This window comes from Malurus melanocephalus, unplaced genomic scaffold (genome assembly GCF_030028575.1).
Source record: "Malurus melanocephalus ecotype Western Australia unplaced genomic scaffold, MMel_1.1 scaffold_28, whole genome shotgun sequence".
Classification (NCBI taxonomy): Eukaryota; Metazoa; Chordata; class Aves; order Passeriformes; family Maluridae; genus Malurus; species Malurus melanocephalus.
Window position 1 is genome coordinate 1,383,345 of NW_026623260.1, and position 14,077 is coordinate 1,397,421.

The 14,077-nt window shown below is 39.4% G+C and overlaps 1 protein-coding gene across 1 annotated transcript; it reads left to right on the forward strand.

Annotated features, from left to right (window-relative positions):
• The first annotated feature begins 461 nt into the window (after positions 1–461).
• Positions 462–13,625, forward strand: LOC130589282 (riboflavin-binding protein). Its single transcript, XM_057390563.1, has 5 exons — positions 462–615; positions 1,320–1,419; positions 2,509–2,637; positions 6,865–6,976; positions 10,627–13,625. Exons 1-5 carry the CDS (start codon positions 477–479, stop codon positions 10,867–10,869), a joined length of 723 nt encoding a protein of 240 aa, XP_057246546.1. The 5' UTR covers positions 462–476; the 3' UTR covers positions 10,870–13,625.
• The last annotated feature ends 452 nt before the right edge of the window (positions 13,626–14,077 follow it).

The window sequence follows — 14,077 nt, forward strand, 5'->3', positions numbered from 1 at the left end:
CAGTTCAGGTGGTGGCCACCACTATTTCACTTGCAGCTGCATTTAATGTGTAATTTCCAAGTGTGCAAAAAAACTCTTCAGGTTTTAGAACTAAACAATATTTTCTTCAAATCTAGTGAAACATACAAATGTCTCTTGGAAGGATTAAAAAATAATTCAGCTCAGTGTAAGAAATCTTAAATACTTTTCTTAAATACTGAAAATTATAACAAACKTAGCCTGAATTGTTTATGACTTTTATCACTTGCCACCAAACTTCAGAAATAATGTAACAGAAGGGTAAGTGTTCAGTTATAAGCAAAGAGGAAGGGAAAATGTGTCAATATTTCTGTGTGCATCTTTGCTGAGCTTATTTTTTTATTATTGTTTATGTGGTATTTTAAATGCTGTCCTTCCTTTTAATGTTATGGGCTCTCCGAGAAATAAAGGATGTAAACAAAGATTTCTCTCCGTGCAGGAAAAAGAGCTGAAGAACAATGCTGAGGTTTGCTATCACCCTCCTTGCTGTCATAACATCATCCACCTGCCAAAAATATGGATGTCTCGAAGGGGACACCCAAAAACTGAAGCCAAGTCCTGAGCCAAATATGCAAGAGTGCACTCWGTACTCTAAAGGTAAGAGTGATTTAATTTTTTCAAAATATGGTCAAGAAGTACAGCATTGCACACATGTACACATTGTTTTAGCAGTTTCTCTAATTTCTCAAAAATATATAAAATGCARTATAGATTGTGTTTGAAAAGCTTCCTTCATTGGCATTTTGCTGCATGCAAACTGAGAGTAAAATTCAGGGTCTTAACAAAGTCAGCTGCAAAACTCTCATTGACTTAAATTATTTTCTTTTCAAAATTCTGATGCAGTTTGCTTTTCTTGTAGCTCCATCTGCTTAAAAATGTTTACCACATTGTAATTAAGTATAAAAATGTATTGTAGCAGACACCAAAAGGGAAAAGTCTATATCAAAATTCTATTGCAAGCAAAGTACAGTACTTATTCCAATTCTTCAACACTTTTTTTTTTAATGTTTGGTAGTTTTGAGAGTTAGTATCCCTCAGGATGTGCCACTGGGCAGAACATTTGTAAAATTCTTAGGACTCTCTGGGCACAACTTGACAAAGCACTATTTATGCCAGTCCACCACACTTAGCATTTACACTTTCATAACCAAAAATGTTAGAGCTTGAGTATATCTTCTAGTTATCACCAAGAGACTTTATCATGCTATGGTCCAAACCAGATTYATCTTATATTTTGTGTCTCCCAAATACAGTGTTAAAAAGAAATACTTATTGCAAAATCTGTGTTTTATTCCCAACAGCTTCCTGTTGCTATGCAGACTTCACAGAGCAATTGGCTCATTCCCCGGTAATTAAAGTAAGCAACAGCTACTGGAACAGATGTGGGCAGCTCAGTAAATCGTAAGTCAGCTTTGATGTTTTCTGTGTCCTGGTTCCACAGATCTGGGCTGAGGCAGCCACCAGCTGCTGATGGACATTAGGTGGCCCTAGAGATTATATCACCCAGCCTAGTTCCCATCACATTTTCTCATACCCGACCAACCTCAGACTCTCCCACTCCTCTCACACAAACCCACAAATCTCTAAGTCTATACTATTTATGCCATTACATCAAGACAGGGTTATGTTTTTTCAAGTTTGCTTTCAGTATAGAACCAGATTTGACAATGCAAACCAGTCATAAACCCAACAGGTGACAACCACACCACACCTCTGTAGCTCTCCAGCATTAACCAGAGAGTGTGATCTGTACCAGAGACCAGGCTTCTTCCTTTGTTTAGAAAGCGCATCAGCTAGATTATTAAATCTCATAGGAAAAAAAAAAAAAAAAAAGTCCAGAAATGAAACGTCTGGAAATTCAGAATAAAAATTCTTGTAGTCCTGTGGGCTTTGTAACCATGAAGAATGTCTCCTTAATTAAGATTTTTAGTACCCCCTTAGATGTTAAAGCTGTGAAACACGGCAAGTTACAGAAATAAAGGGATGAAAGTACAAAACAATTAAGCAAAAACAGATGTTAAAAAGTAACAGCTCTTGCCTGCCACTCCCAGGAGAGCAGCACAGTGTGCAATTTTAAGTAACTTCAGCTGGGCTGTGGGAAAAATCTAAAAGTTAGTGAAACAGTGAGGCTACAGCACAGACAAAGTTTTGTACTATAGTTTTAAACTACATTTTATTATTGCCTGGAATTGCTGCTGCCAGGAAAACTCAAGGCCTCAAAAGTTTATGGAAAGCTTACACAAATAGGGCTGAAATATGCATGGAAACATTTGTGCTGTAGCTGGCTGTGGTAATTGCACAGTCAGAGTCTGTACACAATGCCAGAGGAATGACTTTTAAACTTAGGCATTAGCAGGGCCAAAGGATGCTTCTCTGTCTTTTTCTCCTAATCTGTAGTATTGCATCCACATCAAAGCAGGCCGAGAAAATGAGGCTGTAGCCTTGATGCTCAGAAACAGGCTTATTTTTGGCTTTTCTCATCTACAACAGCTGTGAAGATTTCACAAAGAAAATYGAGTGCTTTTACCGGTGTTCTCCACATGCTGCTCGCTGGATCCATCCCAACGACACTGCTGCTATTCAGGCTGTTCCATTGTGTCAAAGCTTTTGTGATGACTGGTAGGTTCAGCTTTTTAATCCAAGTATTTTTACATAGTTTTAATGTGCCTGTGATTCAGTGTTGTACTACCTTTTCTCTTGTGCTTCTGAATTTCTTGCTAGCCGTCTCTACTTTTCCTTCTGCTAAGCTACTGCCCCCCAAATAATAACAGCACAGGTTGTGAATGCAGGATGGAGATGCTAAAATGAGTTTAGTGACTCAGGGACAGCACTGCCCTGCTCTGGGGGAGAATGCAGTGCAGTGGCATYGTGACAGGGGAGCTCCTGCCACACTGACAGGCACTGGCAGCAACAAGGGCCTGCCCACTGTTTGAAAAGTCCCTGWCTGTGAGGCAGCATTTATGCAATTAGCATTTTCCATCTGAATACTTGATCATGATATGACACATTTGTTTTGTATGTATAAAATGCACTACAAAATCAAGAAAGCTGTCACTTTGTGTGGGATTTCAACTAATTAATGTAACAAATCAGCTTCATTCCCTAATTTTTCACCATTGACCTTCTCCCTTCTATCATCATACTCTCTAAAATCTCTTCTGAAAGCCTGAATATCTGAGACAATTAGCAGCCAAGTAATGCTAAAATTATTAGTAGCAATGAGCAGCATAATAGCTTGTTTTCCAAAACACAACATCAGGGAATCACATTATTTTTTGAGTACAAGGCACATGGTGGGACAACCCAGCATCCATCTGTCCTTAGTCYTGGGGTAGGAGTGTTATATCCATTTAGGGTACTGAGATTTTTCCATTGGTACTTATCCAGCATTTATCTCTCCCTCCCTTTCTCTCTCCTTCCCTCCCTGATTTGAGCTGTTGGACCTTAAATAACATCACCACGGGACATATAAACTCAGCAGCACCTTATGAATGTTGTGCCCAGTCACTGGAGTAACTTGTCTGGATGTGTGTTGAAGCATAGCACAAACACCAAAGGCTCTGTTCACACTACAGGATTATAACTGCTAGCTTTCCATGAAAATCATGGACTGTCAATGTCTGAATCCCTTAGGCTGCTCTGAAAATCATGAAAAACCATTATGATACTTCTAAAAATGTTATAAAAGAGCTTTCCTTAAAAGTACAGAAAATACAAAACACAGAGCATATTAGGGTTCTCTTGGGCTGCTCTCTGCCGTGCTTCCCTAGTGCTTACACAACTTGAATATTATTGACATGTGGATCCTTTTCCATTGCCTCCAAGGGCAAGGTCATGCATGTAGTGCAGAATTTTGGGAGGATTTGTCTTTAAATATGTCTCCACTGCTTTGTGCCAGTGAAAGAAACAAGAAGCAAAGCTTCTTGGATTTGTAATGGAAGACAGTGAGAAGGACTGTATTTCTTAGCTTTCCTACAGCTTTCTCTAGCAATGAATTTTATTTCTGTGTCAGGAAACTTCATGTGCCTCAGGAACAGAYTTGTCATGTGCAGTCTTCCTTGCTAAGTTTTTGTAATCTTCTAAACTCAATTCAGATTACTGACCTCCTTGAAGATAAAGACGGAGACCTTGAATTKCCCTCAGTACTCTGAATCTTAAAGCTCAGAACCAAATTTTGCATTTGGATATTATAGCACTGGAGCTGTCAGTGAGCTTTAGAGTAGATCTAATGGGAAAAATGATAAAATACAATTRTTTAAAACAAATGTGTCCCAAAACAGGTAGCATGAAAATCTTTACCAAACTGTTATATCAAGTRAAATTGTAAAGATTAATAAAAATGTGTGCTGCAAGTTAGTTTGCATCTATGAACTGTTTTAGACATCTTTAGTGTATATGAGATTTATACCAAAGTGTAGATCATGSGTCAGTGTTACTTTGCAAAATCCTCCGTGTTCCCTGGGCATTGCCAGAATCTGCGGGTAACCGGCACTTTTAACTTTTGTTGCTGGAAAGTATGGTGGGGTGATTGAGAGCTGCTGCACAGGAAAAACTGACCCTGTTCCAGTATAGAGTCTCCTGGCAGAGAGCAGGATCTGCTCTAAACAAGTGCTGAACAATGATCTATTGCCCCTTTTGCCGTCACAGATGCCTGGCCTGAATCAAAAATGTACTGACGGCCCATTACCCTGCACGCTGATTTGTGTGCCTGCCTAATGCCAATGTCAAACCCATTCCCTCACCCTGCTTAAGGCCTGAGGCTAGAAAAGAGCCTGGACAGAATTCCTACTCTTTCTGGTGATTTAAAGTAACATTTTTTCATGTTCTATTCACTGGAGTCCCTTTAGCATGCTGTAGCACTGCTGGTGATGTGACCTACTTTCTCTACATACCGTGAGTGTGGCTACTGCATACTGTATGTCTTTGTGGCCAGAAATGTGCAGAGTATTCTGAATGAGCAGTGACTTAATTTAAAAGAAATTCATCTGACTAGCTTGGGGCCTTCCTTTTCTTCTTATTGTTTTAGGATTCCTTGCTTTCACTAGTCCTTAAACTACTGCTTTTGAAAGAGCCCGATTTTCTCTTTCACCTGTGAAAGGGCCCTGTGCCCTATAAAAGAGAAAGAGATAATTTAAAAAATTACAGGGAAGAAAGCTTTAAAATAAAAATATCCTGCTCATTGTACATAGGGAGCTAATATGTTCAGGATCTTTTAAGCATTTATGTTTCTCATAGATTTTAATTACTTCTTGAATAACCAACTTACGGGTTTCTGGATAGCAGAAATTAGACCTTTCACAAATCATGACTTTTCATAAACTTGACTTCATAATTAYTTCCACTGGGATAAAGAAAAACTCCAGCAATAGTGTTATGCCTTGCCACTTGCTTATAGAACAAACCACAGTCAGRTAATAATCATGATTAGGAAACATTTCATCTGACAAGTCAATAAATAATGGTGTATAAAAMYATAAACACTTTAATAAATATATTTTRTTCAGATTCTGAGGAAAMCAGATGCATACCATGAATATTAACTTATCTAATTTTAGCYTCTATTTCCAGCAGAGCYCCTACCTCTGACAGCAGATTTAGGGATGAACCCATTGAGACTACATGTCTCCTGACCCTGAGCTGTTTAGTTCAGGCCCTGGTTACCTTCCATCTGTTATTGCTCTTTCTYCTCCAAAAAGCCCAGAAAATCAGCATGAAGGTTCTGCAGACATSCATCTTCTGACCTTCCTGCATTTGCACATCTACTGCAGTGTCCAATTCTTGTAGTCCTGTGACCATTTGACATCGCACACATTTAATTTTAAAGTGTAAAATGCAGCCCTCATGATATCAAAATTGTTCTGAAACATAACCCTGAATATTAAAAATGACAAACAGAAAATCTATCTAAAGGCAATAATTACAAATACCATGCTGAAAAACATTAACTTTCTGGAAGCTGTGCCTCATTGTTTTGGCATTCTAAGTGTGTGAATAGTCCTCCAGAAGCCAACAAGACTAAATTTAAGTAGATGTTAACTGATTTGCAGAAAGTGGTCCTTAAGAAAGGTAAGAGCCAAAAAGTACAACATAAAAGAGAAGTGGAAGGGAGGAAATTATGTAGGATAATGGTAAGTCATGAGACCTCTCACCACTTCTCTACTCATTCCAGGCCATTTATAGGGGTTTTTGTACATTACCACTTACAAGTTAAAAGTAACTTAAAATTTAAAATTTTAGACCTATGCCCTACAGAACTCTTATATTTTCCTTTTAACTTCTTTGCAAATGKCTTTCTGAGGCTGATAGCCTATTAGTTTATATGATTTTGTTGTTTGTGGAATTTCCTTATGGCAGTGCACATGCCTCATAGCAACTCCCCTGCCTGGGAACCATCATTCTTCTTCTCCCATATTAATTCATAAATACAAGCTTTCCCCACATCTCCTTCAGGTGACAGTTCACCCTTAGCATACCTGTGCTCTGTCATGTTATTGAACAGCAACATTCATGAAACTCCCTCCCTCCCAGGATTTCCTCCAATCAGTAACATCAGATAACCAAGCAGAAAACACTGACAGCACGAGCCCTTTCCTTAAGTCTGTGAGGATAAAAGTAGTGAGTGAACTGTTTCGTTTTCATGGGAATTTAGGTCTTCCTTGCCAGCTCAGAGTTTATGATCATGTCAAGCTAAGATAATGTGCACATTTCTTGAAGATCTGTTGCTAAGCTKCACTGTAATCACACCACGTTAATAACAGAGTCTCTGGACACCTCTTTGAGTTGAATCTGAGTCCACTGAAAAATGTGAGAGAAGTAATTGTATCTTTCACACTAATCTCTATGAAGGTATGAAGCCTGCAAAGATGATTCCATATGTGTTCGTAACTGGCTGACGGACTGGGAATGGGATGAAAGTGGAGAAAACCACTGTAAGAATAAATGTGTTCCATACAGTGAGGTAAGAAAACATGATCAACTGAAACAGAAAATATGGCATTAGGAGTTCTTTTTTTCCCCTGAATATAKGGGAGTCAAATGCCATCAGTGAATTATTTTTACTTCAACAGTTTCAAGCCATTCCTACATCAGACTCCTTAAGTATACAAATCTTCAAACACTCATTTTGATATACAGCACTTAGTCTAGGTAGATATACATTTAATTGATCATTCCACTTGTGAAAAAGAAGTTCAAGAAGCACTGATGTTTTAACCACAGTGGGATTTAGAAAATAAAAGATAAATTAACTGTATTCATACAGAGACACTAAGATGTGTTTCATAAGGTTCCTTACACAATATAGGGCTCTCCACACCTCTGTCTTTTTAAATTGGAATGTAAATTCCCAAACCACTAAGGAACTTTTAAAGTTTTCTTGCCTATTAGGTATCTTTGCCCTTTTYTCTATTTTACCTTTCCTCCTCCATCCCATCTTTCTGAGAATATTTAATGGCTGGGATAATTAATTTTATGAGTTAAAGTGTGTAAAATGAGATCTGACAAGGCTTACAGGAGCAAGGTTGCCTGGAACCTGATCTACAGACCTTTCCAGGGTCATGTAGGATTTTTCTAGCAACTCAAGTAAGTTTAGCACCAGAGCAATATAATACAGTTCAAAAGCATATTTGAATATTTTTAACAGTTGAACTTCACTGAGTCCATGAAAAAYTGCCCGAATTGCAGAAGTAAACAAAATTTAAGTGACATGCTTAAGGACTGGTAGTAAGGGTTGCAGATTCACTATTTTGAAATCAATTTAAGTGCATGTACTTCCAGAAGTCAGTTCAGCAACTGATGTAAGTGGAAGACACAGTCCAGTTAGTACAGGATTGCTGTCTGCCTTGCAAAAGTGACACTAATCAGCAGGCTCAGGAAGGTGGCCAAAAACAAATGGGCTGTGGAAACTTACAGCTTAGTTTCCCAGATATGCTAAATCATCAGTAGTTCCAGATGAAGTGAAAAACAAAATTATAATCTCCATAAATAATCTCCAGTCTCTCTTCACACTGTCCCTGTTTCAGAGATAGGAGTTTTTAACCTTGAGTTCCCTTGTACTTATTTCTTAAAGAAAATATACCATCTGCAGGGAAAAACATGCAGCAAATTCTGAGGTCTTATCACTTGAAGCCAGGCGCAGCTATTCCTAAACTAAATGGAACCACACCCTAAACTGCCCATGTTTTTCACCAAAAATAGGCTTGCATAGTAAGTAGGCATAAAGATGAAATTTCTGCAGAGAAATTAAAAGAACACACATTTCCCATAAGAAAATTACATGATATACAAACACTAGACTGCCTTGGTTTGGATGCAACTGATGGAAGGGTTCTCACATGTCAGAGCACTGTAGACAGAACCTTATTTTTTTCACACAGAGGAGCAATCAGCAGCTCTACATGKGACATATGCAAGTGGTTCTAAAGCCCATTTGGGATAAATGCTGAAAAAAGAACAAATGCTGAATATTACGGATGCACAACTGACCATGGCCAGTTTTAGCCCTGTCATTATTCTTCCAGTTGGGTGTTCCCCAAGCAATTTTAATGCACAGACTAGGACATTTTCCAAGAAGCTAAAGAGTCAGAATCCTTTGCAGTAATTTAGGGACATGTTGGGTATTTAAATGGGCTGTGTGCTCCATTTGTTTGCTGCAGCATTCTGATTATGCTCTGATCTCTAAGCAGAATTAGGAGGAAGGTCAAAACATGTTACAGAGCCTGTGAGATACAAATATAGGGTGTAGTCATGTCTCTAGCATAAAGACCTAAACGAACCCACATGACAGACTTTAACACTTTCCAGAATGATTAGATAAAAGCAGGTGAAAATTCAGGAACTGCACAGGAGCTGGAAGAAAATATCAAATGCTACTTAAAATCACAGGAATAGTAGGGGGAAAAAAGAGCTAAAATCTGCCTGCCCTGAGAACACAAAGAAGGAACTAGATAGAGGGAGCTTTCCTTTTCTGACCCTGCTCCCAGGCACTAACCAACCTCTATACTCCTTCTCTAGCACCTGCAGCATCCATGGTGCAAGCCTTGGCTAGAGGTGGTATGARCTAAAAAGCTATTTTACAGACTACAGAACCTTTAGGGTTATTTGGAATCGACTCTGTATTATTCATAAAGGACAGTTTTTAAGGCAAAAGTGAACATAGTTTTGCACATGGGGACACAGGGACATGTAAGAACTTTTCAAAAATAACCGGAGCAGAAGGAGGGCTACAGATACCCAATTTCACTTCTGCACAGTAGACTTAAAGCTGTAATACTTCTTTTTTTTGCACACATGGTGCTTCAGAATTATCATGCAGAATTATCCCAACATAAAGACGGGGCACCTGCTCTGAGAATCACAGTGTCAGATCTTTGTATGAACTGGTGATGTTGGTAAACCAGCAGAGCATCCAGGAATTACAACAGTAAGACAAACACTGTAGGAATCAGCATCACAGGCAAGGACTACTTGTACTATTACAGATAAAACACAGCTTACATCAGAGAGATGCTGGTTGTATGGTCAAGGTGAATCAGTCAACAACAGAGCCAAGAGGAGTGCTGCCTGGCCCACAGTTTCAGTTACTAACACTCCTATTCCCTAATTTCCAAGGCTTCTACTCGTGCCACCACTCCCATTCCCAATCTCCTTCTTAGCTTTGCTTCTGGGAGTACCTAAAGTTTACTTTTGGGAAACACAAAAGATTGAGCTTCAACCACAAACMTGTGGGAGAAATGCAGGCCAGATAAAGTGTTCCTACTGCCTGCTTTGGGTCTGGACATGATAACTTTTAAGCTGATATTCTTTAYACAAACTCAAGCTGGGCAGGCAGAAGGTTGTCACCATGTGACCTCAGCAAACAAGCAGTACTTTTGTTGTGTGGTTGACAGGTTTTATGACACAGGATTTACAAAACGCTGCAGCACCAAGAACAGGACAGATTCACTTGACAAGAGTGCAAGAAGCTGCAATTCGCAGTTTCTTGAGCCAGAAAGGTCATTGCCCCACTGGAAAAAGCACTTTGGAAGCTTGACAGAAACTTACTGTCCTCAAGCCGTTGTTAAATTATGTTTCTTCTCTTTCCCTGTGAGGTCCTCCCCAGCCAGAAAGTACATTGCAGCAGGCACAATGAGATCACTCAGAGCTGTGACTCCGCTGGGCTGCCTCTGGCCTGTAAATAAAAAGATTCCCATATTCAAAGCACTGCCTGGCACTTTCAGCACTWCTCAGATTTCGAGGCATGTCAGAGTGTCCTGACATGCTACAAGTTGTACAGGCTCTCTCTCACAGCTTTGGAGTGTCAGCCCAGAGAGATTGGGCTGGGCTGTCAACCCGAGGGTGGAAACAATGGGTGGCTGTTGATTCCTGCACTTTGTGTAACCACTTGCTCTCGCCATAGGCAAATCCTTTTTGCCAGTTGTGGGACTGGGTAACATTTTAGCATATCTCAGAAGAGATGAAGCATAACACACAGCAAGACAGCAAATGACCACAGACAACATTTTTATAACCAATTTTTTAAAAGTGATAAATGTTTATCAATTTGATGCAAACTAGTYTTAATTCAATTCTTTTTAAATGTAATTGAGGCATTTCTTATTTTACACACAGATGTACGCGAATGGGACTGACATGTGCCAGAGTATGTGGGGAGAGTCATTTAAGGTGAGCAAATCCTCCTGCCTCTGCTTGCAAATGAACAAGAAGGACACGATTGCAATCAAGTATCTCCTCTCCGGAAGCTCAGAGGAAAGCTCTAGCAGCAGCAGCAGCAGCAGTGAGGAGCATGCCTGCCAAAAGAAACTCCTGAAGTTTGAGAAACTAAAGGGAGAGGAAGGTGAACAGACAAGATAAATGCTAGTGGATGTATGTCAGGACAAGAGAWATCGYCGTGGAGGCTGGGCTCGGGGCATCATGCCAGTCTGCTTTATCCCTTGCTTTCTAGAATGTAATAAATCAATGGTTGTATTAATCTTCCTCTGATGTTTTTGCATCTGCATCACAAAGCTCCAGACAGGTTAGCACAGGTGTAAACTTGTGACTTGAACTGAGCAGCCACAAGCCTGAAGGAAACAACTAGGGGTTGACTTTCAAAGAGAAGAGGCACAGGCAGCCTCTGCTGACTTAAGGTGGAACAGAGAACTGGAGTCCCCTGGAAGGTCACGCCTGCCAGTAATGCACCAGATCTTCAACCCAAACACTYCATTAGCACAGGCACAGCACTCCTGTCACGAGTTCCTGTGTGCCTGGCTCCACTCAGATAAAGAAGAAATTTTCAGGCAGAAATAGGTCAGCGAGCCTGGCTACTGACCACTGAAAATATATTTATTTTGTATCTTAAAAACAGGGCTTTATAGTGTACCACATAAATCTCTGGATCCAAATATTGTCAGTATACAGCATGCACGGTCTGTTGCACAGGGCTTTCACCTTAAGCAAGAGCAGTAGAAAAGTCTCCTACAGTATCAATTTAAAGCATAATTTTGAGTGCAATTATTCCCACTGAATTATTCCAAACATAATGGTCTCCAGCAAACCAAAGTGTCAGAGACAGCCCCAGTCAGGTTTGTCCCATCAGTAATTCTGCTTTCCAGCATCACTGTTACAGTCAAACTAAAAACAAAATCTGCACCAGTCCCAGAAGGATTTGTCAGGTAAATGATGTATGAAGTCCTGTTTTCAGTTATGCATCCATACTTCCTCTGACTCACTGTAGAGTGGACAGGTCTGTGCCATTCTGTGCAGCCATTTGCAGTGCCATCACCACAGAAACCAAGAGAAGGGATGCATTTGGGGGTCACATTACCAAATTGTGAAAATCAGCATCATCTTGGTGCTTCCAGAGGATCTGATTGCCTTACAGCATTTCAGCATCTGGTCCACAGTTAAAACAATGACTTGGCACACCCTGTTAAACCGGGAGAATCTTAAAAATCTAACACACTTTCTTCACTGGGCTGTTTATTTATTGGGATGGTTTCACACAGCTGCAATAGTAATGCTAAACCCATTAGGTCATGCTCTGCTTCCAACCGGCTTCTCAGAACATTTAACAATGGACTAGTTCCTACCAGCACTGAATTGTTTTTAGAATTATACTTTGCCACATCTGTATTTTGTGCTAATTCAATTTGTCRGTTCTACTGTTAGAAAAAGAAAGAACAAGAATTTCATGTTCTGTAAAGCTCTGACAGTCCTTTTCTCCTCTTTCACTCTCTTCTTTCCTGTCCTTCTTTATTGCACCTGAATTAGAGCAGAAATTTTCCTGCATTTTATTTTGTTATGCTCAAAATTCAAGAATCCCTCTCACTGCCATAACACCAACTTTTTCTGTATCACCATGGACAAACATTTTCTTCATGTGTTTGTTAAGTATAGCACAATTGTTTCTGCCTGTGTCTGCTCTTTTTTTTCTCATTCCACTTTATTCTCTTTGCTCTGACTAAATTACTCTTGAAACCACTCTCAACAAACAAACTCCTCCATGCTTCATTTCAGGATGACCCATAAGACTGATTATTGCATGCTTTTGAAGAGCATTGGGTCCTACAGCAAGATAAAGGACCAAGAAAGACCATTTTGCTCCTATTTATCACTTTCCCACTGACTCATGRTGCACCCTAAGTAAACCATTTAACTGTTTTGTGACCCAAATAATTTTGCAGAGCTACCATATTTCCTCTAGGTCGTTTCTTTCCTAGGACAAAACTTCAAGAACTTCTCAGCTGTCCCTATGGACAGTTTTCTACTCTACAGCTCCCTGGTCCCAGAAGTGTGAACAGKGATCTTGGCTCTCAGGCCTATTGCTTTGCACTTTCTTGTATTACGAAACCTTGACATGAATATACCAAGCTTTTAAGCCACTGGTTTGCTCTATCTAGTTGCTTTGTATACCCAGTCATTTACACCTTAAAGAACCTTTGTGACACTCAGAAATGCTATCAGTAGGTATTTCAATTTACAGAAAAGCTAGGATAGTTCAAGTAAAGCAAAATGAAAAATAACACAAATGGCTATAAAACAGACTACAGCAGTACACTGTGAAGGTAACCAGGGAAAAGAAAGATCCAAGTTACTGGTGCCTGTAGACATCCCCAGTTAATGCTGCTCTGATTAGGTAAGTGCCTCTATGCATCATAGCCCAAAAGCACACRTCCTGCCTCTGGAGCCACGCTGCCCCAGCCCACTGAAATGCCTCTGTATTGAGTGACATTAGGCTTGACTAAGATCTTTATTAAAATGTCACAATGGTAGTCAAATGCTTTGTGAAATAGGTTGGGAAATATGTTCCTACACCAATCTGAGGAAACAGATTTAAAAYCCTTATCAATAAATTAAACTCGACTTATCAACAAGAGAGCATTGATAAAAGTAAAAATTAATGCCAATTATTGACTTATTAACAAGCTGGCTAAAAATCAGCTTTTGTACTCTGCTACTTGGGCCTGGTGTCATGTTACCCAGCTAAGCTGGGTCATCCTGATTGTTCTGTTTGTTTAGTTTTCTTTCCTTAAACATTGGCAGAATACTGTGAGTCTTCTGAAATTTCACTGACATGCCAGGATTTCTTACAAATCAGATCTCTCATGACAGTTCTGTTAAGAGTTTTTTAGTGTATGTACCTTAGTCTACTGCTTTAAAATTATGAATGTTACTGATGATGATGAACCTCATCCTTAATTACTAGCAGACTGAAAAGAATTCTATCATACTTCTGTAATACTAATGCTTCATCCAGCATATATTTCAATACTAAGCATTATTAACAAAACCTGCCCACTGTTCCTTGTGCCATTGCAAGACTTCCTTCCTCAGGCCACAATTTTTTGTGGTACATTCATCAGAGTCCTCACCCTATTTTTGTAGTTCATTATTCCCCATGGATATTGACTGCCATATAGTCTTCCTTTTTAAAATATAGTAAACATCAGTAATATGACATTTTCAACTTCTATTGCATTTTTCATGTACAGGTTTCACTCAAAACATTTTATAAATATTCATTAATCTTCAAAATATACCTGAGAGGAAAATGAGTAGTGAGAAAACACTTCATCAGTGG